Source organism: Oncorhynchus keta, chromosome 10 (assembly GCF_023373465.1).
Source record: "Oncorhynchus keta strain PuntledgeMale-10-30-2019 chromosome 10, Oket_V2, whole genome shotgun sequence".
In the NCBI taxonomy this organism is placed as follows: domain Eukaryota; kingdom Metazoa; phylum Chordata; class Actinopteri; order Salmoniformes; family Salmonidae; genus Oncorhynchus; species Oncorhynchus keta.
In genome coordinates, this window is record NC_068430.1 from 53,823,933 (window position 1) to 53,848,623 (window position 24,691).

General features: G+C 41.4%; 2 protein-coding genes and 2 long non-coding RNA genes across 19 annotated transcripts in view; 1 reads left to right on the forward strand and 3 right to left on the reverse strand.

Annotated features, from left to right (window-relative positions):
• The window catches only part of LOC118388965 (ubiquitin carboxyl-terminal hydrolase 37-like), a 203,395-nt gene extending 188,019 nt beyond the window's left edge, over positions 1–15,376 (reverse strand). For 10 of the 14 annotated variants that reach the window (XR_008144653.1, XR_008144652.1, XR_008144650.1 and 7 more), the window contains exons 1-2: positions 1,347–1,499; positions 542–849 (exon numbers count right to left, since the gene is read on the reverse strand). The gene's annotated coding sequence lies outside the window, so the exon portion shown is untranslated. Of the gene's footprint in view, positions 1–541; positions 850–1,103; positions 1,500–15,072 lie in introns of those variants that run through there. The other 4 variants (XM_052527270.1, XM_052527269.1, XM_052527281.1 and 1 more) reach the window with 4 other exon arrangements.
• Positions 3,555–15,880, reverse strand: LOC127932246 (ubiquitin carboxyl-terminal hydrolase 37-like). Its single transcript, XM_052527286.1, has 7 exons — positions 15,744–15,880; positions 7,097–7,219; positions 5,365–5,526; positions 4,887–5,018; positions 4,146–4,278; positions 3,907–4,042; positions 3,555–3,764 (listed from the first exon to the last, which is right to left on the reverse strand). The coding sequence occupies exons 1-6, from the start codon at positions 15,863–15,865 to the stop codon at positions 3,968–3,970; spliced, it is 747 nt and encodes a 248-aa protein (XP_052383246.1). The 5' UTR covers positions 15,866–15,880; the 3' UTR covers positions 3,555–3,764; positions 3,907–3,967.
• Positions 13,672–16,916, forward strand: LOC127932249 (uncharacterized). The gene is made up of 4 exons (XR_008144661.1): positions 13,672–13,806; positions 16,201–16,334; positions 16,421–16,482; positions 16,682–16,916. It is a non-coding gene; the product is annotated as an uncharacterized LOC127932249 (long non-coding RNA).
• Positions 16,917–17,058: 142 nt separating this feature from the next.
• Positions 17,059–22,513, reverse strand: LOC127932248 (uncharacterized). Of its 3 annotated transcripts, none has more exons than XR_008144659.1 (3): positions 22,337–22,513; positions 19,221–19,339; positions 17,059–19,090 (listed from the first exon to the last, which is right to left on the reverse strand). It is a non-coding gene; the product is annotated as an uncharacterized LOC127932248 (long non-coding RNA). The 3 variants fall into 3 exon arrangements; XR_008144660.1 differs by lacking the exon at positions 22,337–22,513 and adding an exon at positions 19,556–21,961; XR_008144658.1 differs by lacking the exon at positions 22,337–22,513 and having other exon boundaries at positions 19,221–19,544.
• Between the last annotated feature and the right edge of the window lie 2,178 nt (positions 22,514–24,691).

Sequence of the window (24,691 nt, forward strand, 5' to 3'; positions counted from 1 at the left end):
AAAAGGTGTGCAAGCTAGGAGGCCAACAAAACTGACTCAGTTACACCAGCTCTTTTAGTCAGAAGTGGGCCAAAATTCACCCAACCTGTTGTGGAAGGCTACCTGAAACGTTTGACCCAAGTTAAATCATTTAAAGGCAATGCAACCAAATACTAATTGAGTGTATGTAAACTTCTGACCCACTGAAAATGTGATGAAAGCAATAAAAGCTTAAATAAATAATTCTCTCTACTATTATTCTGACATTTTGACATTCTTAAAATAAAGTGATGATCCTAACTGCCCTAAGACTGGGAATTGTTACTAGGATTAAATGTCAGGAATTGTGAAAAACTGAGTTTAAATGTATTTGGCTAAGGTGTATGTAAACTTCCGACTTCAACTGTGCATTCAATGTGCCTACTTATGCTAAGATACGCTAGCCTAGTTTTAAATAACAATGAACACGTTCTTAAAGGTAAGATGGACTTTGGGATAATAATAATAATTCATTGTAAATAAAACAATAGTAATGCTGGATAACAATAAATCGTTACTGTACCTTGTGTAAAAACGCATATCCTCGTCAGAACCACAAAATCGCACCAAAGCTGTGTTGGGCAGTCAGTTTCTCCAGCTTGGCTCGAAGCTCCTCAATTTCTCTTACGTGCTCATGATTTGCCATTAGGGCCGTGTCCAGGGTTGCGGGTTCAGGGGCTGCACAGTAATCACGTGTCTGGACCTGATCAGAGGTGGCACAGTCCATAGGCAGCGCACCTTGTTCTTCATCCTCCTCAGTCGGAGCAGGAGGTTTCAGTCTTCTTTCCCAAACACCAGGTCTCTTTTCATTGTGCCAGTTCCATGAGAAGACTGTAGGAACAAAACCTCTTTTTAGGAATTGTCGCTCCCCAATTTTTCCTTCAACAAAGTCACTCTCATTAGCACCTCATTCGCGGGGCTGTAATTTAAACGTAGCCATTGCAAACTATTTCAGTCAGAAATGCATCAACAACAGTTAGACAGCTATCAAGCTAATGATAAAAACAATAGCAGAAATCGCTGCAGGAAGTCATCAACCCTGTAGGAAGTAAATTAGAACATTGGAGGCGGTATAATGCACAGACCCTATTGATTGTCTCTTCTCTCTTCAGTCACGTGCTACATCCTGTTGTTATGTGAACGACTGGCTGAGCCTTGGATACATCCAGTATGGCCCCAAACACGCATCACTTGTTCACTTACAGCCAGTAGTGATCATAACACCCCCACCCCCCTTGTTGAGGCTGGGCAGGGAGTGTTGAAGCTGGGCTTGGTGCTGCCCCTGTTGAGGAAGGTCTAAGGATGTTGAGGCTGGGCCTGGGACTAACCCTGTTGAAGCTGGGCTGAGGGTATTTAGTCTAGGCCTGGTACAACCCCTGTTGAGACTGGGCTGAGCCTTTTGAGGCTGAGCTTGGTGTGTGGAGGCTGGTCCGGGTGCTGACCCTGTTGAGGCTGGTGCTGGTGGCCCTGTGTGCTGGGGCCTAATGCTCTCCTGCCCTGAAGGGTGAAAGGAACAACTTACTGTACATATAGTACACATATATAGCAACACAAGAATATAGATGAAGAGAGTAAGCAGTACCTGAACATATAGAAGAGCAGGTAAGCACTCCGGGCTCTGGTCCTCAGCACAGTGGCTTCATTGGACATTGACACTTGGCTGTCGTTACAGCAGAACCAGTTTCCACTTGCATTCAAGATGTCACTAATGTAGTGTCCTGTGGAACAAAGAAGACAGACTCGAGGTCAAGGGTCAGGCTCTTGTGGGTAATGGAGTGTGTTATAACAGTTAAACAGTTCATTTGGAAGGTATTTTATCTGTTACAAGTGTCAAGTTTGGAAATCAGAGATAAACACATACACGTGGCATGCCTCTCCATTCCTTTGAATTAAATTGCGCAAACTCTAAACATATAGCAGTGCTTGTCAGGATGGCACTTTGCTCTGAAGCCTGCAGGCTTGCTCGCTTGGTCTAAGAGGCTATCAGAAGGTCTAATTATCCCCTACACCAGGGTTCCCCAACTGGCGGACCGTGGGATGAATTTGGCCCACGGGTGATTTGGCCCCCCCATGTTTTCTGAGTAAAAATTGTAATTGTTAAGACTGTAAAAGCACCAGCAAATCAGTTCCAAGTGATTTTCATTTTGGAAATCTGTTCCAAACTACTCCCACGCACAATTAAAGAGACATACGTGATTGTACACAAATGTATGCAAGGTTTGAAATGCGTCAAATATGATATCTGTTTGGGCTTCTTACGGTCAATTTGCAGTCTACAAATTATTATTATCATCCCCGGCCTTCAACCCTCAATCATTTTCACTCCCTCAGCTTTGGGATACTTGTTTAAATGGCAGAGGCGCACGTGAATACGCAAATTGAAAGTGAAGGGAGTGATTTGGGATTCAGCCTATGCCATATGTACTGTGCATTTGCATGTATGTGTTTTAAGGTATTTACTTACCGGAGTTTGCGGAGCCTCCCAAATGAGAGACTACGCCAGTCAGCTGGTAGTAGCCATTCACTGACTTCACTGGCTGCTTCTTCAGTAAGAAAACACATGTGATCATTGGATTCTCTTTTCCCCTACAGTCCAGCACACTGTCTACAGTCCACTACACTACTAGTCTACTGCAGGAGGTCTACTATATCGTGTCCTCCTCATAACTATCTCAGTGTTCTGTCATGACTTATATTTCACTGGTTTCACTCTCTATATCTCCTCACCACTGAGGCTGTCCACAGCACTTTCCCTGGTTCCTGGTCATTTGAATCTGAGGGGTCAAATATACATAAAGAGCTGTGAAAACATGGTCGCTTGTCTGAATTGCTCTGGTCTAAAACAGCTTCCGTACATCACTGACGATGTCTGATAAACATTTTAATTTGCAGCTTCTAGCTTCTCTGTCTGCAGGACCGTTTGGGAGTGGGTGGCTTGTGTGGTGTTGGAACAAGAATAGTGTTGTGATGCCATGACCTACCTGAACAGCAGAGGGCGCTATCTTTGGCCTCTCCAGGTGGGTTGGAGACTTGGCTGTCGAGGGTCTGGGGGATGGACACCTGAATATTGGGGGTCTGGTTGGTGAGGGCCTGTGGGCTGGCACTGTGCAGGGGTGGCACCGTGTCCCCACAGAAGGTGGAGAGCCTCAGCTCCGAAGGAAACAAAAGAGGAGCCTCCAGCTTCTCCAACCCCCCAGGTCCTCCAAACCTCTTCAGATGCAGAACCAGCACACTGCCCAGAGACAGAGAAGAACAGACAGACAATGAAACCAGTCAACAAATAACAGATGAGTGAAATTTGTTCGGTGGTGCTCATCCCTAAGTCCTACAACCTGCTCAGGAAGTAATTACTCCTACATGCTCAGGACACAATGACCACTCATTTCATTAAATACTGCCAGTTCTATGAGAGGTTATAAAGGAGCAACTCACAGAGGCAGTGTGTGGAACTGCTCCACCTTTGAGGCGTGGAGGCCCTTGCAACCCGCACATGTGAATTCAACCTTTTCTCTCTGGGTTAGAAACAAAAGCATTACAAAATGAGTGATACCACTACAATAATAAGACACCGTATTCTGAGACAGTGGGCAGCTTGCCCTGGGTGTTAGTCTCTACACCCAGGGCTAACTAAACCCTACGTGCTGACTTTGAAAGTGAGTGCAAGGCTGCTTAGCAAGGTGCGCTCAGAGCTGAAGTCCAATGAGAGGTGATTGTAGTCCTCTCTGGTGGACGACTCGCGCCCACAGCTTCAGAAGCAGGACAAAGAGAAGAAAAATGCATCAGGTTTCTGTTTCAGGTCTCTACAATGTTTTGCCATGTGTTTTGTAATATCATTTGAAGAAAGATCATGTTACCAGTAGATACATTACAACCAATGGGAGCTCTTACCTGGTACATGTGCGCACTGAGACAAGCTGGAACTCCAGCTGGGAAACAGGGCAGGTATAGTTCACCCGAGTGTCTTCAGTATCATGCCCTCCTCCTTCAGCTGGCACAGCATATTCACAAGTAACTCGTGTGCGTCCTTTGATGAGAAAGAAAAATACCAAGATAAAATCAAATTATTGAGAGAAAATGAACCCTTGCTAAAAGAGTGCATGTTCAGAAGAGAGTAGTGCCTCAGTTACCTGTTGCGTGTCCCCCAGATACTTCAAATCATATCCCGACAAGGAGTACTTGACCTTCCACATGAGGTCTGCTTTTGAGGCCTGGTTTGCGCCACTGTCAGGTAGACCCGAACGGTGCACATCAGACAGACACCTGTAGGGGAGACAGAGAGTAAATTAGCAGCTGACTGGATGGTGTCAACCTACTGGCTTACGGCTGAAGAGGCAGATGAGTATATCCAAATATTTTTTATCTTGCAGCACCCCAATCATTAGAAATGATTAATTCGATTCAATATAATTTCAACTTTGAGGACTGACAATGAAGCAAAACAACAAAAATGTGTTGTTTATTCTCCTAAGATATTTGGTTTGGATACTGCTCTCAATTCCAGAGCATTTTAAAAGCTACCAAATGTCCCATACTAATGTGGAATGTTCAGTCAATGACCTGTATGGGTAATATAGTCATTCTACAGTTTCCAAATTGGCCTACAAATATCTACATCATAATCATTGTGTCATTGATGTTCCTCTGGGTTATGAAGATTCCTGAAAACAAAACAAAAATGGAAATAAATAAATAAATGCAGCGGAATGTGAAGTGGTTAATGTTAGGGAAAGGGTTAGCAAAAATGCTTTCCTAACCTGCTACGAAAATCACTTTCTGTAGAAGTGGCATGAAGAGTGTGTCCCTCCTTGAATTTATGAGCAGAAATAATGGGTGGGTGGGGGTGTGTCTAATTTTGTGCCTTCCCTTACCTGAGCAGGTTGGAGAAGGGGGAGGAGCTCCAGAGTTGTTCCTGGCGTAGGATTTCCTTTGAGAAGGAAGGCAGGACCAGGAGGCACTGCAGGGTGGCGTTTAGGAAGCAAGTGTTGCCAATGTTAGGCAACCTGTGAAGAAGAACCAGCCATCAGTACACACATAGAGATACAATATCCTAGAAACATTGAGTGGCCTATGTCATAAACCTTCATAACTCTAGAAAGTGCTGTCAATGGCAGCCATCTTGGTCAGGGATAAGTTATATGTCACTCTATTAGTACACAAAGAAGTGGATGTCCTTTAGACCAAGATCGCCATAAATCATGGGTTTATAAATATCTAATAAAACGGACATGCTTGATAGTAAGCCCCATCCCCATAGTATATCAGACATTGATCTCTAAACAATAAAGAGCTTATTTTCAATGCATCTGCATTGTGTTGTGGTTGCATTTGCAGTGTGTTTTGGTTTACCCAAGAAGTTCCATGTTGACCAGGGCCCCCCGTTCTCCTCTGGCCCCCTGGGTCTCCTCTGACCTTCTGGTGGCTGAGCTGGCCCTGGGAAGAGTCTGGCTTCTGGCACCTGAGCCTGACCTCTGGGGCCTTGAGATAGAGTGGTCCTGAAGAGACAGAGGTCTTAAGGAAGGAGAGAAATAGGTGTAAAGCTTCCAAAGGATAGAGATACTGTGTAGAGTGATACTCTCTCTCTTAAATACTATACTGTACTATAAACACAGTCTGAGTAGTTATGAATGTATTGATGTCCATATAAATGCAGTGTACTAAGTAGACCAGGGCAATAGGTTAGTACTCTATTTATCCACTACATGTGATTAGAAGAGAGCTCTTAAACGCGAGTAAAACCAAATGCATGCTTTTCAACCGATCGCTGCCTGCACCCGCATGCCCGACTAGCATCACCACCCTGGATGGTTCCAACCTTGAATATGTGGACATCTATAAGTACCTAGGTGTCTGGCTAGACTGCAAACTCTCCTTCCAGACTCACATCAAACATCTCCAATCAAAAATCAAATCCAGAGTCGGCTTTCTATTCCGCAACAAAGCCTCCTTCACTCACGCTGCCAAGCTTACCCTAGTAAAACTGACTATCCTACCGATCCTCGACTTCGGCGATGTCATCTACAAAATGGCTTCCAACACTCTACTCAGCAAACTGGATGCAGTCTATCACAGTGCCATCCGTTTTGTCACTAAAGCACCTTATACCACCCACCACTGCGACTTGTATGCTCTAGTCGGCTGGCCCTCACTACATATTCGTCGCCAGACCCACTGGCTCCAGGTCATTTACAAGTCCATGCTAGGTAAAGCTCCGCCTTATCTCAGTTCACTGGTCACGATGGCAACACCCATCCGTAGCACGCGCTCCAGCAGGTGTATCTCACTGATCATCCCTAAAGCCAACACCTCATTTGGCCGCCTTTCGTTCCAGTACTCTGCTGCCTGTGACTGGAACGAATTGCAAAAATCGCTGAAGTTGGAGACTTTTATCTCCCTCACCAACTTCAAACATCAGCTATCCGAGCAGCTAACCGATCGCTGCAGCTGTACATAGTCTATAGGTAAATAGCTCACCCTTTTTCACCTACCTCATTCCCATACTGTTTTTATACTGTTTTTATTTATTTACTTTTCTGCTCTTTTGCACACCAATATCTCTACCTGTACATGCCCATCTGATCATTTATCACTCCAGTGTTAATCTGCAAAATTGTATTATTCGCCTACCTCCTCATGCCTTTTGCACACATTGTATATAGACTGCCCATTTTTTTCTACTGTGTTATTGACTTGCTAATTGTTTACTCCATGTGTAACTCTGTGTTGTCTGTTCACACTGCTATGCTTTATCTTGGCCAGGTCGCAGTTGCAAATGAGAACTTGTTCTCAACTAGCCTACCTGGTTAAATAAAGGTGAAATAAAAAAATAAAAAAGAGCCTAAAACTGCAGTTTGAGGAAAATAACTTTCTAGGACTGTGTTATCAAGCGTCTCAGAGTAGGAGTTTGATCTAGGGTCAGTATTTCCTTTTAGATCATAATAAATCAGATTATTATGGACAAAGAGGACCTGATCCTAGATTAGCTCTCATACTCTTGATTAACACTGGCCCTGGTCTTGTCGCTCTAAAGCCAACTCTTCAAGGGGACTCTAGGATGGCACTGTACTTTTGTTTCAATTACCTGACTGTTGCGCCCTCTTGGCTGGTGTCTCCATGACTGTCCAGAGGGTTGGTAGGAGAGGGAGAACTAGGACGGGACACCACTGGAGAGGATTTCACTTGGGAAGGGTGTTTGGCAGGTGCCCTGGGGAGAGAGGGCTGTTTAGCAGGAGAGCAAGGCTGAGAGGAACAGTTAACAGGAGAGGGAGGTGGATAGAGGGAGGAGAGTTGGTCAGAGGGTGAGGGGTCAGAGGTGGCGGAGGAATTCCGTTCAGAACGGTCAGTTGGAATTGGAGAGGGAGATGAAGTGCTACTCTCCTTCTTATTTCTTGTCTTCTGCTCCACATCAATTGAATTGGCTTTCTGCCGTTTTTTCTGTTGACAAGAATATGTGTTACTGCTAAATCATTTCCCCCGATCCCCAGCCAATGTAGGAAAAAAAATGTGTGTGGGGGGGGGTCATATTAATAGGAACAGGTAGGCCTAAATTAGAGGAACTTAGCTATCTATCCTCAACCTCAAAATAACACAGTATAGACAAGTTACATTGAGTGACATTTGCAAAAGCTGAACTTCATATACATTTCATGCACACTTTTTATGTATTCGTCAATCAGAATCTACTTTTACTTCATTCTTCCCGCTAGGTCTAAGAGAAAAATACTACTCCAGAATTGAAGTAGTTGTTAATTGATTAAATGACCTGATTTCATTCAGACTGATACATATCCACATTACATCATTTTTCAAATTGGCTTTAAGACCATTGTGATGTCATCGGTCATGTATGACACCAAAGTCTGGCAACCCAATCTAGAATTGTTTCAAATATAGAGTTCAATTATCAAATATGTTTTATTGAAAGTAAAGTTCTGCAGTATACATACAATATTGTAGATATGCTCCATTGTTTTCTTGTTCCTTTTTTTACATACAGTTTTTATATATTGTTTATTTGAACATGCCACCACAATAAATGCATTTTAAGTGCCTTCATCTTCCTGGTTTTTGATAGCTTCCATGTTGTTTGTGGGTTGGTCATCGGTTTATTGAAATGCTAAATGCTTTTTCACATATTCACCAGCAGATGGACAACGGTTGGTCAAAAGAATGTGAACAGGTTTAGCCTAAACCTCAAATAACAATCCAGTTTGGTTAGGGACAGTTTTCCGTATTCAATCTTGCCCTGAGGGCAGCTCTGCCCAATGGTCAGTGGGCAGAGCTTAAAGTGCCCAGTGAAAGTTAATAACCTATCTGATGGAGCTTAAGAATTTTCAAAAGACTAAATGGCCAAATGTTGCACAATCCAGGTGTGGAAAGCTCCTAGATTTACTCAGAAATACTCACAGCTGTAATCGCTGCCAAATGTCCTTCAACAAAGTATCGACTTAGGGGTGTGAATACTTACAGTATGTAAATTTAATATTTTATTTAATTTTCAATACATTTGCAAACATTTCAAAAAACATGTTTTAACTTTGTCGTTATGGGCTATTTTGTATAATTGGGTGAGAGAAAAAATATATTTACTCAATTCTAAATGCAGGCTGTAACACAACAAAATGTGGAAAAAGTCTAGGGGTGTGAATACTTTCTGAAGGCACTGTATGTGAAGATGAATCCACTAATTAAGTCACTCTGGTTAGGAGCGTCTGCTAAATGACTCAAATGTAAACATAATAGAAATTCATTGTAAATAATGTATTGTGTCACTTTGGAGTCACTTATTGTAAATAAGAATAGAATACCATGATTAAAGATAGTCATGAATGAATAGTGAATAACGATGAGTGAGAAAGTTTGAGGTATAATTATCATACCCCCCCCAAAAATGCTAACCTCCCCGATGTAAGAATATTTTAAGATAATACACAACACAGAGGACTAGAGGTCAATAGGGAATTTACGATCAATGGAAATTGTTGTTTTTCAGTTCAACATCTGTTTAGAATCTGTATAGGAATTTCAGTCCTGTACTCGTAGCTACATGTGTCAAGTTGTCAGTGGTCCAAATACATTGAGCCTGAAACAGGATACTTGTTATTTGCAGGAAATGCAATCTGGTGAGGGCCCAAAACGGTGACACTTTCGTTTTGTTGCACTGAAACATGCTAAATAAATCCCTGATAGTGTCACGCCCTGACCTTAGAGATCCTTATTATTCTCTACGTTTGGTTAGGTCAGGGTGTGACTCGGGTGGGGAAGTCTATGTTTTCTGTTTATTTGTTTTTGGCCGAGTGTGGTTCCCAATCAGAGGCAGCTGTCTATCGTCGTCTCTGATTGGGGATCATACTTAGGCAGCCCTTTTTCCCATCATTAGGTTGTGGGATCTTGTTTTCTGTTTAGTTTCTGTAGCCCTGACAGAACTGTGCGCTTTCGTTTTTTTGACTTTGTTATTTTGTTTGGTGTCATCAATAAAGATACGATGTACGCCCACCACACTGCGCCTTGGTTTCCTTCAACAAACGAGAGATGTTACAGCTAGGGAGAAGTGCAGGTTTGAACTAATTAAACAACAAAGAATATGATCTACATGGTCATTCTCTGTGTGTTAAATAAAAACTGTTTAATGTGAAACTACAGTAACTCAAAGCTAAAAAAATATATAAAGAAAGCAGTCCAATGTTATTTGTTACCTTGACTTTACTGCAAATGACACTCAAGTCTCTAGAAAAAACAATACACTAATATTACAGTTAGCCATGGCAGCCTTTATAATGCAACACTTATGAGCACACACATCTAAATATTGCACTTGGGGACATCTTAAAAACCCTTGGATGCAATGCTGGTCAAAATTACCCTTCCTAATGTTTTTATTTGCTGTATTAACCCCCCCCAAATGTCATCATCTAATATTCCAGGAAATCCTTAAATAATGTGTCTTTAATGTTCTAACATCCTAGTTTTGTTTTTTAATTTCTTTTTTTTTAAGTAAAAATAGTTTTTGCATCACTACCCCAAGTTTTCAAATGTAGGGTCAAATATGACCCGTATGTATTTCCCAAGGAATTCACTGCATTGTGTCGTCAAATTGACCTTTCTTTTTGCTACAAAAATAAAATCCAAGTAATTAATATAATATTTATTAAATATCTTGTTTTTAATGTTCATTAATCACAGTTTTCATTTCTCCTTCTTAACTAATTGAGTAATAGGAGTTTTATTAGGAGGCTCATAAGAATGTTGCCAGATATACAACCAAAATGGTTTTACAGATGCCAATCTGAGGTATCCAATTCAGATGACACAGACTACAGTTGAAGTCGGAAGCTTACATACAACTTAGGCAAATACATTTAAACTGTTTTTCACAATTCCTGACATTTAATCCTAGTAAAAATTCCCTGTCTTAGGTCAGTTAGGATCACCACTTTATTATAAGAATGTGAAATGTCAGAATAATAGAGAATTATTTATTTCAGCTTTCATCACATTCCCAGTGGGTCAGAAGTTTACATACACTCAATCAGTATTTGGCAGCATTGCCTTTAAATTGTTTAACTTGGGTCAAATGTTTTGGGTAGGCTTCCACAAGCTTCCCACAATAAGTTGGGTGAATTTTGGCCCATTCCTCCTTACAGAGCTGATGTAACTGAGTCAGCTTTGTAGGCCTCTTGCTCGCACATGCTTTTTCAGTTCTGTCCACAAATTTGGAATTGGAAGTATGCGTGGGGTCATTGTCCACTTGGAAGTCCCTAAGCTTTAACTTCCTGATTGATGTCTTGAGATGTTGCTTCAATATATCCACATAATTGTCCTACCCCATGATGCCATCTATTTTGTGAAGTGCACCAGTCCCTCCTCGCAGCAAAAACACCCCCACAACAGGATGATGCCACCCCTGTGCTTCACGGTTGGGATGATATTCTTCGGCTTGCAAGCCTCCCCTTTTCCTCCAAACATAACGATGGTCATTATGGCCAAACATTTCTATTTTCTTTCATCAGACTAGAGGACATTTCTCCAAAAAATTATGATCTTTGTCCCTATGTGCAGTTGCAAACCGTAGTCTGGCTTTTTTATGGCGGCCTTTCAGGTTATGTCAATATAGGACTCATTTTACTGTGGATATAGATACTTTTGTACATGTTTCCTCCAGCATCTTTACAAGGTATTTTGCTGTTGTTCTGGGATTGATTTGCACTTTTCGCACTAAATTACGTTCATCTCTAGGAGACACCGCTTATCCTTCCTGAGCGGTATGACGTCTGCGTGGTCCCATGGTGTTAATACTTGCATACTATTATTTGTACAGATGAACGTGGTACCTTCGGGCATTTGGAAATTGCTCCAAAGGATGAACCAGACTTGTGGAGGTCTACAATTTTTTCGTAGATCTTGGCTGACTTCTTTAGATTTTCCCATGATGTCAAGCAAAGAGGCACTGAGTTTGAAGTTAGGCCTTGAAATCCATCCACAAGTACACCTCCAATAGACTCAAATTATGTCAATTAGCCTATCAGACGCTTCTAAAGCCATGACATCATTTTCGGGAATTTTCCAAGCTGTTTAAAGGCACAGTCAACTTAGTGTATGTAAACTTCTGACCCACTGGAATTGTGATACAGTAAATTAAGTGAAATAATCTGTCTGTAAACAATTGTTGAAACAATTACTTGTGGCATGTACAAAGTAGATGTCCTAACTGACTTGCCAAAAATATAGTTTGTTAACAAGAAATTTGTGGAGTGGTTGAAAAACAAGTTTTAATGACTCCAACCTAACATGCTGACCAGACCGGACACGTCTCCTGCGCGAGCACTGAGCGTCTGAGTTGCCAAGGGCTAAAATAGAACTCCTTTCTATTTCTGTTGCAGATCATGCTGAAAGTCCTGCCTCTCCCATCTCCTCATTGGTTTATAGAAGCAGGTACCCACGTGCCATCTCCTCATGGATTATACCCACGTGGGTGACTGAAAGACAAACTGCAAGGTACAAACTCCAGTCCAGTTGGTGGCGGAATTCACCTTAAATTGGTTGCTAACCGCCATATCAAGTCTGGAAGTTCCGCCTCCCATTAATTAATTGGATCTCACAACAAACATACGTCCCCTACTTCCTGTAAACAAAAGCCAACTTGGGTGCTTGAAAGATGGACGAGGAGAGATTTTTCATCGAAGTAGAGAAGTACTCACTTTTATATGACCCGTCTTCAAAATTCTACAAGGATCCAACTAATAAAGATGCGTTATGGAGAGAGATTGCAAAGACCATGCACATCTCAGGTAAAGTATAACAACCCAATGTTCATCCTTATAAAACGAACTAGCTAGCGTTAGCTGAATGTAAATGCCATGTGTGCTGTATGCTTTTATAATACAGAAATGGTGGAATTGTACAATAGTTTTAAAGTGTATAATGAATACACAAAACAAATTAAGATATCAAAGTTGAACGTACTGTCCCATGTTGATAAACTACACACACACACTCTCACACTCTCTAAGTAGGCCTAGCTACAACCATTCTGTCCTGAATGTCAATTCTGCCTTCCACAGAGGTTAAATATTTAGTCAACTTTTCTCTGACAGAAACTGCCTCCTGACCTGCTCTGTTGGCCTGAATGGCTATGCCTCTCATGCCTTGCCTCACACCTGCCCCACCCTGCTGTAGCCACATTTCCACATCGCAAGGCCTTGTGAGGTTGTGGAGGATGCACATTGCAACCACTAGGATATCAACCTTGCTTGGCAGTAGTTTTATTTTTTGGTAGAGGATCCTCCATCTGACCGCAAGGATCCCGAATGCCTTCTCCACTGTCATTCTAGCTCGACAGAGACGATAGTTGAATATTTCTTTCTCACAGCTGATGTTATGCCAGGCATATGGCCTCATCAGGTAGGGCTTTAGTGGGAAGGTAGCGTCCCCCACCATTGTGTATGGTATCTTTCCTAAATCTTCACCCCCAAGCAGAAAGGCATCTTGGGGCACCTGCAGGGTTTTTGATGCCATTGCCCTTCCAAGTGGGTAGTTGGCATAGACTTCTCCGTCACTCTTTCTCCCAAAATCCCCCACTTGAATAGCTGTGAAGAGGTAATTGGCATCCACAAGGTACTAAAGGCCTTTATTGGCATGGAAAAAGGTGGGATGTCTCCACAGGAGCTATTTGTGGATCCAATGTATAAGGCCACCAGGTCGGTCGGAAGATATGAGGATATCTGTCGCGACCTGAGGCTTGATGACAAGAGGAACAGAGTGTTCAGAGAGGCAACGAACCACCTGGCAGCCTTCCGGTATGTGTGGGACATTTTCCTAGAAAACTGTAGAGGAAGGTTCATCCCCAGCGACTGAGCCACAGTGGATGTGGAGCTTTCCTCCAGACGTGACGCTTGACATTCCATCCAAAGAGTTCAATCTTGGTTTCATCAGACCAGAGACTTGTTTCTCATGGTCTGGGAGTCCTTTAGGTGCCTTTTGGCAAATTGCAAGTGGGCTGTCATCTGCCTTTTCCTGATCATTGGACTGCTGCAGAGATGGTTGTCCTTCTGGAAGGTTCTCCCATCGCCACAGAAGAACTGAGGCAATGGAAAGATGTGGGTTGATGAAAGAGAAACAAGCCACCACCACCACTCAGAGCATCCAAGGCCAGAAGAGGAAGAGGTGCCAGCTCTGCCCAAGCGCAAAAGATAGAAAAGTCAGCTGCTGGTGTTCTCAGTGCAACACATCCGTCTGCAAAGAGCAGTCACATGCTTGTGGTTTGTAACAAATGCATGGACTAAGACAGCATAAGTAAGCATCACACACACTTTGTTGCTTTTCGTGTTCACGTTTTCTAAATTCACAATTGTTAGTGTTGTCGTTTATATTGATGATGAACTTTGGATTTTCAAATAAATGTTTTGAAATATTATAAAACATGCTTAAAGATGGTTTTAAATTTTTGCTCACAATAAAAAGGTTGAATGTGAAAAATATGCTCATATTTTCAATAGCTGTTATGCATTTTCATCATATGTTATCATTGAAATGTGTATCAAAATGTTGAAGAGTGACAAAAAAACATTTAAAACAATCAAATAATTATTGAAAAGGTCCAAATCAGCACTCAAAAGATTTATGTTCCACAAAATGGATAATATTTTAGACCCATATAAATAAAACATATATTACATTAACGGTTCATTTTGACCCGGCATATGCATTCTTGGGGCGCCATGTTTACTATGCATCTTAGGGTTAAAGTAGCAATAGAATGAAACAAACAGGCATTCTATTTTTGATCTATTATAGTAAACACCGAGCAAGTGTTGCATGTGTGCAAAAATAACTTTAAGAGTAAAAAAAAATAATAATAAAATCACACAAAAGTGTTAATGTCAAGTTCAACACAACAAAAGCCATAGCTTTGGGCTACACTGCACGTAATAACATTGTACAATTTCTGCCTGTGGACATCTGTTCTACAATGTGCAGCAGAGCATGATACCCTTTGTTGGCACAATTGATCTCTTTCAGGCAGAGAGTACACCTGGCATACCTCTTTTTATCCACTGAGAGTGAAAGTGTATGGCGTTTCTTTCACCTATATTGGCATCCAGCATAAGCCAGGCCCAGCTCCAGCTACACTTGATCCCTGAATCCACTTGTTTAACAAGCAACGCCTCATTTTCACCTAATTCTCTCGTTCTGAAAATTAACCATATACTGTCGAGGGAAAACATTAGTTCACATACAGTAGTTAGTTCGTTAGCTAGTTAACATTTCACACAGATTGTCAGGGTCCAGTAAGCAACTAACGTGTTATAACTTGAAGAACGGCAAGGAGTCGTATAACGTTACCAATTAATACTATAGCGAATTGGTTAGGGAACTAACGTTAGCTAGCTGTCTGGCTTTATTAGCCAGCTACGTTTCAAACAATAAACTCAATTATTTGATCAGCTAAGTTTGCTAATGTTGCTCAACATTTATCTGGCTAACTAACGGACAATTCGATCCAGCAACAGTACTATATAGCAAAATACAATACTTGTTTCACCACACTTTCTCCCTCACCTCAAACTTTCCAAATGCCAGTTGTTTTTCGGTTACAGCTCATGAAGTACGCTTCTTCACCTTATCACCCTGGTCAGCGTTATCTCACCTACCTCTTCATTATCGTTCAGCGGACGCGCTGCTGTAACTGGCGAACTGCCTTTGCACCCTACTGTTCTCTTTCTGCAACTAGAAAATAGCCTTTATATCGGACGTTCTAAACACACTTTATACCGGCGTCAGTCTTGTTGTTATCGACGATATAACATTTCTACCACTGTGTCGCAGTTTTTTACTAGTTGTCTTCAGGACTTGCCTCAAATTAATATTCATCATGTACATCGAATTGTTAAATCAGCCTCCTTGACTCCAGCTAGCAATAATTAAAAGGGGTTCAATATGTATATAGGAAGCTACTTAGATAAGTATGTATATAGTGAATAACGTTACCAAGTCAGTGACATATATAACGTTAGCTAGCGACAACCATATTAGCTAGTTAATTTAAATATTAACTGTAGCTAGCTAGATAGTTACTTCGTAAAATGATACGTTGACATAATCTACCTGAGAACGTGTGTATTTTCAGTAGCTTGGTTAAATTATGCTTGCTAGCCATATTTGCTAGCTAAAAATATTTTTTATTCATGTCTTCTAAACATTAACGAAGATACATTGACAGGGGAGATTACCGTGAGGGCTGCCTGTCACAGGTCCATGGGGAAGAGTGAAAAGCCGCACAGCATGAGAGTAGGGAAAGGTTATAGATGGCTACTAGGGACCTTGTTAAACATCTCCTGTGGGACACTATCATTGGCAAAATGTGTTGGAGACAGTGTCAACGTTTAATCTTATCAATAGATAGATATTAATGATGGGTCCCAATCCCAATTTAGAATTGCCCACAGGTTATTTGGTAAAGATCTGTTGATGCAGTGTTTGGTAATTGTGTTACTGAGACACAATGTATTCCTGTATAGTTAAATGAGCCCCTAGTTAAGAAGACCAGAAACTACTGTTTATTATTATTTATGGGCCGCATCATTATTGTTTCTCACTTCAGTCTTTCATCACACTTATCTTCACAGATGGTGTTAAAGCACTCCGTACCAGGGATCGTGGTCCAACGCCACTGCTCCTGTGTTGCAGAAAGTGCTGTGTGCAATCATCTGGTGGCCTTTCTTTACCAGACAGTGCACTACTTTCAACTAAACATTCCTGCTGCACCACCAGTTCACAGCTGCACAGACACAGAACAGCTTTGGCACGAGCCAAGAACACTTGTGAGTCTATCAATATCCATAAAAAAATGCACCTGAAAAGTATTCAGCCTATGTAACAGTAAATCCTTGTTAATTATTGTGTGAAGCCAGGTCCGGTTGATGGGATAGAGTTCCGTAAACCTACTAACTGGTGTGCTGATGGAATAAGGTAAGTCGGAGGTTCCTAGAATGGAAACATTTCGAAAACATTTTCTTGTGATTTTTTAAAATCTATAAATCTGTATATTTTAATCCATTTTATTTCAACTTTTGGGCTTGTGCTGTTTCTGGAAAAGTCTGTGTCTGCTATGAGTCTGTGTCATAGTAATCTCTCCAACCTGATGTTAAGGTTTTAAAATGTTTTGCAGAAGTTGGCTCTACAAAGCACTCAATGGATATATGCCTGACATGGACCTTCTCCGCGTCTCAGAAACGTATGCCAACTTTTCTCCACTTACTGCCCCTCTTGTGACAACAATGGAAATGTCAGCTGATGTGCCCCTGGTTGAGTCCGCCTTTGGGCCAGTGCAAGCTGGCAGTGTGCTGTCCTATCAACTTCCACAGCCAAAGACCCGTGAAATTGTGAAAATTGCCGATGCCCCTTCTCCACTAATACTTCCGTTAGATGGCAACAGGCTTCCCAGTGTGCTTACGTCCTTAGCCATCAGGGGCAGTGTAATGAATTTCCTCCTCTTCTTCCGAAGAGGAGAGGCGAAACAGATCAGAGGACCAATACGCTGCGTGGTAATTGTCCATGGTTCTTTTTAATGCGTTAAGGTACACATGAACAACTGACTACAAAAAACAAGAAATGTGAAAACTCAAAACAGTCCTATCTGGTGCAGAGACAGGAACAATCACCCACAAACACACAGTGAAACCCAGGCTACCTAAGTATGATTCTCAATCAGAGACAACTAATGACACCTGCCTCTGATTGAGAACCATACTAGGCCGAAACATAGAAATACCCAAATCATAGAAAAACAAACATAGACTGCCCACCCAACTCACGCCCTGACCATACTAACTAAATACAAAACACAGGAAATAAAGGTCAGAACGTGACAGGCAGTTCCAGGTCAAGGCATTAGACAACCTACGAGATGTCACACAAAGTCGAGGTTGCTTCAAGGGAGCAGAGCAGCAGCCCAGAATGGCATCAGCTCATGAAAATGAGAATAACATCCTCTCGTTTCCGAGAGGTTTGCCATGTCCGGGGAGAGACCTCAGCGGACCGCCTAGCTTAGCGGATGTTCAAGGGAACTGGTGTGCAGACCGTGGAGATGAAGAGGGGGCTAGCCATGGAGCCAGTGGCTATACAGGAGTACTGCACACTGAAGAATGTTAACTTCTTTCCATGTGGCTTCGTAGTGCACCCAGATGCTCCGTGGTTAGGATCTTCTCCGGATGAGATCATATTTGATCCCAGTGTGAGACCACACTTTGGACTCTTAGAGGTCAAGTGCCCAAATGTACAAAGTTATGTTGACTGCCTTTACCTGAGGATACAGAATGGAAAGCTGAAGTTGAAGAGATTTCATGCTTACTACTGGCAGGTGCAAGGTCAAATTCTTCTCACAGGTTGTAGCTGGTGTGACTTTGTCATCTGTGCACAGGAGGACATCCTAGTTGAAAGGATGTCTAAAGATCTACAGGTTTCAAAAAATATAAGAGAGAAGGTTTAACACTTTTATTTTTACCACTACTTGCAGAAGTGTCTCTCGCACCTGAATGGATCCCCTGCATGGGTGCCGAGTTTAGTGGTTTCATGAAAAATAAGTATTGATGTTCTTGTGAAGAAAACTGCAGTATAATATATTTGTTTAAAATAATGTATTTCAGCAAATGTTCAACAGTTCAGTAAATCAATTACACATCTCTAACATTGTATACAGTCTTGCATTCTGGCTATTTTGTGTTTACTTGATTTTTTTCCCCCACCCCTAAACTCATTGCCTAATTAAAGCCAATACAAGCTCCACACAAACTGATATTCACTACAACACAAATGATTGATACATGTCGTAGATAAACAAATTATTATTTTGCTACTACCAAATAAACACATGTACATTTACACTGGCTTGGCCCATGCTCTGACCAAAGGTCCGTTTTGATAGTTGACCAACAGGCAAACAATTGGTTGATGCTGCCTGAGATGGTCAGGGGGATGACTGTGTCAAACAGCTTGTGCTCCTTTACTCTGCAGATCATTCTTTCAACATGTACTCTCAGCCTGGCAATGTATTGGGTCTCCCTAACCTCATGCGCTGGCATCTGTGTGCGTCTTGACAGAAATGCTGGCCGGTAGACCTTGCACGGAACAATGTCATCTACGAGAAAGCCCTTATCCACCATAATGGCCATGTCAGGGGGGAGTAAGGAAATAATTCCAGACTGCTTGGAGATCTTGTCACTCACAGATCCAGCACACAACGATGACATAAATGTGACAGCTCCATGTGGTGATATTCCCAACATGCCCTTAAAGGTACAGTGTGACTTGTAGGAAGAACTGGCAGCGGAGTTCAGTGCAGTCGATCACTATCTGGGTGTCTGGATAGTCCTTGAACTCGGGTGGCAGGTGGGCTTTGATGGTTTCCCTGGGGATCCATATCCGTGCTGATCCAAGCAGACAGTAGAGGAAGTTGGCCCAAGAGATGATAATCCGGCTCACTGTCGATTGGTGGATGCTGAACCAATGGGCCAAATCCTTCTGCTTCAGACCCAGCGACATGAGTCATAAACAAGAACTCGTCGATTGATGGCAGTGTCTGAACATAAAGAAAAATGTTTTAGTACAATATAGTCCTTATATTCGGTCCATAACAAAAAGTAAATCATGTTTTGAAATTACAGTAAGATCAAATAATATTCAAAGTATTTAATGAAGTTGTCCCTTACCGGTTTTCTTCGAGTAACACTTGTTTCAGATGGATTGGTGCTTGTGACTTTTAAACCTGGTCTCTGCTGGCCGCTCAGTCAAGTGCCAGAAGGCCATCAGGTGTGTGTGGATTGCAAATCTAAAGACAGACCCAGAGTATTTGAATACCAAAAAAAGCTCATTCTATTATTGCCCATCTTCTCTGAGCATCAAGTAGCACTAGACATGACCAAGCTGCTAGTGTAGCCTGTTTTACTTGTTACTGCAATTCTACTGTAATTCATAGCAGCTATCATCACAGCAGTGAATTTGTTTTAAATGTTCCATTATTTAACCTGGGAAGTGGACTTAGAACCAAATCTTATTTGCAGTGACGACCTGGGAGCATTTTTGGGGGTTAACTGAAATCTAATGTAAAAGACCATATACAGTTGAAGTCGGAAGTTTACATACACTTAGGTTGGAGTCATTGAAACTCGTTTTTCAACCACTCCACAAATTTCTTGTAAACAAACTATAGTTTTGGTAAGTCGGTTAGGACATCTACTTTTGTGCATGACACAATACATTTTTCCAACAATTGTTTACAGACAGATTATTTCACTTATAACTCACTGTATCACAATGGGTCAGAAGTTTACAAACACTAAGTTGACTGTGCCTTTAAACAGCTTGATAAAATCCAGAAAATTATTCCATGGCTTTAGAAGCTTCTGATAGGCTAATTGACATCATTTGAGTCAATTGGAGGTGCATCTGTGGAAATATTTCAAGGCTTACCTTCAAACTCAGTGCCTCTTTGCTTGACTTCATGGAAAATCAAAAGAAATCAGCCAAGATCTCAGAAAAACAACCGCTCAGGAAGGAAACGCGTTCTGTGAATGTACTTTGGTGTGAAACATGTAAATCAATCCCAGAACAACAGCAAAGGACCTTGTGAAGATGCTCGAGGAAACAGTTACAAAAGTATCTATACACACAGTAAACCGAGTCCTATATCGACATAACCTGAAAGGCCGCTCAGCAAGGAAGATGCCACTGCTCCAAAACCGCCATAAAAAAGCCAGACTACAGTTTGCAATGCACAAGATCATACTTTTTGGAGAAATGTCCTCTAGTCTGATGAATCAAAAATAGAACTGTTTGGCCATAATGACTATCGTTATGTTTGGAGGGAAAAGGGGGAGGCTTGCAAGGTAAAGAACACCATCCCAACCGTGAAGCACGGGGGTGGCAGCATCATGTCGTGGGTGTGCTTTGCTGCAGGTGGGACTGGTGCACTTCACAAAATAGATGGCATCATGAGGGAGGAAGATTAGGTCGACATATTGAAGCAACATCTCAAGACATCAGTCAGGAAGTTAAAGCTTGGTTGCAAATGGATCTTCCAAATGGAAAATGACCCCAAGCATACTTACAAAGTTGTTGCAAAATGGCTTAAGGACAACAAAGTCAAGGTATTGGAGTGGCCATCACGAAGCCCTGACCTCAATCCTATAGAAAATTTGCGGGCAGAACTGAAAAAGTGTGTGCGAGTAAGGAGGCCTACAAACCTGACTCAGTTACACCAGCTCTGTCAGGAGGAATGGGCTAAAATTCACCCAACTTATTGTGGGAAGCTTGTGGAAGGCTACCCGGAATGTTTGATTATTATTCTGACATTTCACATTCTTAAAATAAACTGGTGGTTCTAACTGACTTAAAACTGATTTTTTTTGGATTAAATGTCAGGAATGGTGAAAAAACTTTGTTTAAATGTATTTGTCTAAGTTGTATGTAAACTTCCGACTTCAACTATATCAATCACATCTTTGCTAATGCTGTAGAAATTTGTTTTAAGCTATATCTCTACCCATTGGATGCAGTGATCACAGTATAGTGGCTATATCCAGGAAACCCAACAGCTGGGCCTAAAATAGTGTATAAGGGATCATACAAAATATTTTGCTGTGACTCTTATGTGGATGATGTTAAAAATAATTGTTGGTCTGATGTGATTAATGATGAGCATCCAGACGCTGCACTTGATGAATTTCTGAAATTGCTTCCTATTATTGATAAACATGCAACTGCTAAGAAACTGACTGTTAACGCTCCATGGATTGATGAGGAACTGAAACACTGTATTGTTGAAATGCATGGGGGAAAGAAAAGGAGTGGCTACGTCTGGCTGTACATATGACTGGCTTACTTACTGCAAATTAAGAAATTATGAGACTAAACTCAACAAAAATAAGAATTACCAACAACGACGAGACGGCCTACAGGGAGGAGGTGAGGCCCCTTGGAGTGTGGTGTCAAAAATAACCTCTCACTCAACGTCAACAAAACAAAGGAGATGATTGTGGACTTTAAGAAACAGCAGAAACACTACATTCCATATGTGTTATTTCATAGTTTTTATGTCTTCACTATTATTCTACAATGTAGAAAATAGTAAAAATAAAGAAGAACCCTTGAATGAGTAGGTGTTCTAAAACCATTGACCGGTAGTGTATGTCATTAAGTCAAAAAATTGTTGTAGCAAACGCAGATTACTCCTTCAACCTAATTTGAACCAATTTGCAATTGTGATATCGACTCAGTCAAATCCCCTTCATTTTTTTCCAACTATTCCATGAAAAACATCCAATCTTTGTATTCTATTCTTAACACTACAGCCAACAGTAGTTACATTGTTTTACTGATGCATAAATGTCAAATGGCATTTGGATTGTCAATGTTTTTTTACTTTCACTTTTTGCCTTTATGAATTGTTCAAACTAAATTTTTCATTCTCCATGTTATTGATTTTTTTCTATTAATTTACAGTTAATAAGTTTAAACAACAATATTTACATGAACAATTTTAAAAAATACATTCTGTGAGTTAAAGATTAAATAGTTGTATCTCTGTGTTTATTCTGTAGTCTAGGTTCAATCTTCATGTAGGTTCAATCTAATAGGGACAAATGTGTCATTTATTTCTATATCATTGATATTCATTAGTGTGACTTTTTTTTAGCAAGACCACACAGCGTGTATGCTATATTCCTTCTCATTTAAATCCATAGGACATTCTATCTCTGGGTCCGTATTCACAAGTAAGACCTCTATCGGTAAACATTAGTAATAGATAGTAGTAAAGATGACCTACCAGTTACATGCAGATCCACACTTGTTTCTCATGTATAATATACTTTTCTGTGATTGTACATAGGTCATGTTTAATGCCTATTTCACAATAGTTTCTGTCTCCTTCATGTAGATGAAAAGAATAGAAAAGTATTGCCAAATAATGTCTTCAGTGTCAAGCAGAAAACCACTTCACATAAACTTTGACATTAGATTAAGATCAGCCCAGTGTTTCCCAACCCTGGTCATCGAGTACCCACAACAGGATTTGGTGTGTGGGTCGCTATGTCAACTTCCTGGTCATCTAACAATAGATGTTGTGGTTGGAAACAACATCCTGTACCTCACAATGGGAAAGAAAACAGTGTCTTTGAGAAGACCTATGTGTAAGAGATATGTGGACTAATAACAACAAGATAACGCATGTAAAATAAACTGTCTGTAAAATGTAACTCAGCGAAAAAAGAAACGTCCTCACTGTCAACTGCGTTTATTTTCAGCAAACGTAAATATTTGTATGAACATAACAAGATTCAACAACTGAGACATGAACTGAATAAGTTCCACAGACTTGTGACTAGCAGACATGGAATAATGTGTCCCTGAACAAAGGCGGGGTCAAAATCAAAAGTAACAGTCAGAATCTGGTGTACTGCATTAGGTACTGCAATGTATCTCTTCCTCATGGACTGCACCAGATTTCCCAGTTCTTGCTGTGAGATGTTACCCCAATCTTCCACCAAGGCACCTGCAAGTTCCTGGACATTTCTGGGGGGAATGCCCTAGCCCTCACCCTCCGATCCAACAGGTCCCAGACGTGCTCAATGGGATTGAGATCTGGGCTCTTCGCTGGCCATGGCAGAACACTGACATCCCTGTCTTGCAGGAAATCACGCACAGACCGAACAGTATGGCTGGTGGCATTTTCATGCTGGAGATTCATGTCAGGATGAGCCTGCAGGAAGGGTACCAAATGAGGGAGGAGGATGTCTTCCCTGTAACGCACAGCATTGAGATTGCCTGCAATGACAACAAGCTCAGTCCGATGATGCTGTGACACACCGCCCCAGACCATGACGGACCCTCCACCTTCAAATCGATCCCGCTCCAGAGTACAGGCCTCGGTGTAACGCTCATTCCTTCGACGATAAATGCGAATCCGACCATCGCCCCTGGTGAGACAAAACCACAACTCGTCAGTGAATAGCACTTTTTGCCAGTCTTGTCTGGTCCAGCGACGATGGGTTTGTTCCCAATTGGCGATGTTGTTTCAGGTGATGTCTGGTGAGGACCTGCCTTACAACAGGCCTACAAGCCCTCAGTTCAGTCTCTCTCAGCCTATTTGCGGATAGTCTGAGCACTGATGGAGGGATTGTGTGTTTCTGGTGTAACTCGGGCAGTTGTTGTTGCCATCCTGTACATGTCCCGCAGGTGTGATGTTCGGATGTACCGATCCTGTGCAGGTGTCGTTACACGTGGTCTGCCACTGCGAGGACGATCAGCTGTCGGTCCTGTCTCCCTGTAGAGCTGTTTTAGGCGTTTCACAGTACGGACATTGCAATTTATTAGTCCTCATGCCTCCTTGCAGCATGTCTAAGGCACGTTCACGGAGATGAGCAGGGACCCTGGGCATCTTTCTTTTGGTGTTTTTCAGTCAGTAGAAAGGCCTCTTTAGTGTCCTAAGTTTTCATAACTGTGACCTTAATTGCCTACCATTTGAAAGCTGTTAGTATCTTAACGACGACCATTCCACAGGTGCATGTTCATTAATTGTTTATGGTTCATTGACAAGCATGGGAAACAGTGTTTAAACCCTTTACAATGAAGATCTGTGAAGTTATTTGGATTTTTACTAATTATCTTTGAAAGACAGGGTCCTGAAAAGGGGACGTTTCTTTTTTTGCTGAGTTTATAAGGAATTTGAAAGGATGTTTACTTTTACTTCTGATACTTAAATATATTTAAAAAAATATATCATACTTAAGTATATTTAAAACCAAATACTTTTAGACTTTTAATCAAGTAGGATTTTACTTGGTGACTTTCACTTTTACTTGAATCATTTTCTATAAAGGTGTCTTTACCTTCACTGAAATATAATTGGGTACTTTTTCCACCACTGATCTGTGCCACAAAATGAGTGACAACAAGTTGGACAGATAATTTCAAGTCATCAGTCTCAGGTCAAAGTCTAGAAACAGCAGGGGTTAAAACTGTAGAAACCAGTTCCTATATTTGAATACTAAAATATGAATTTTTCAAACAAAACTATGCTACATTTTTATCTCTGGGACCCTCAGGATGACACATCGGAGCAAGATTAATGTATAAATCCAGTTGCTATGATAAAAGTTTTTGTTGTTGTTGTGCAGTCTCC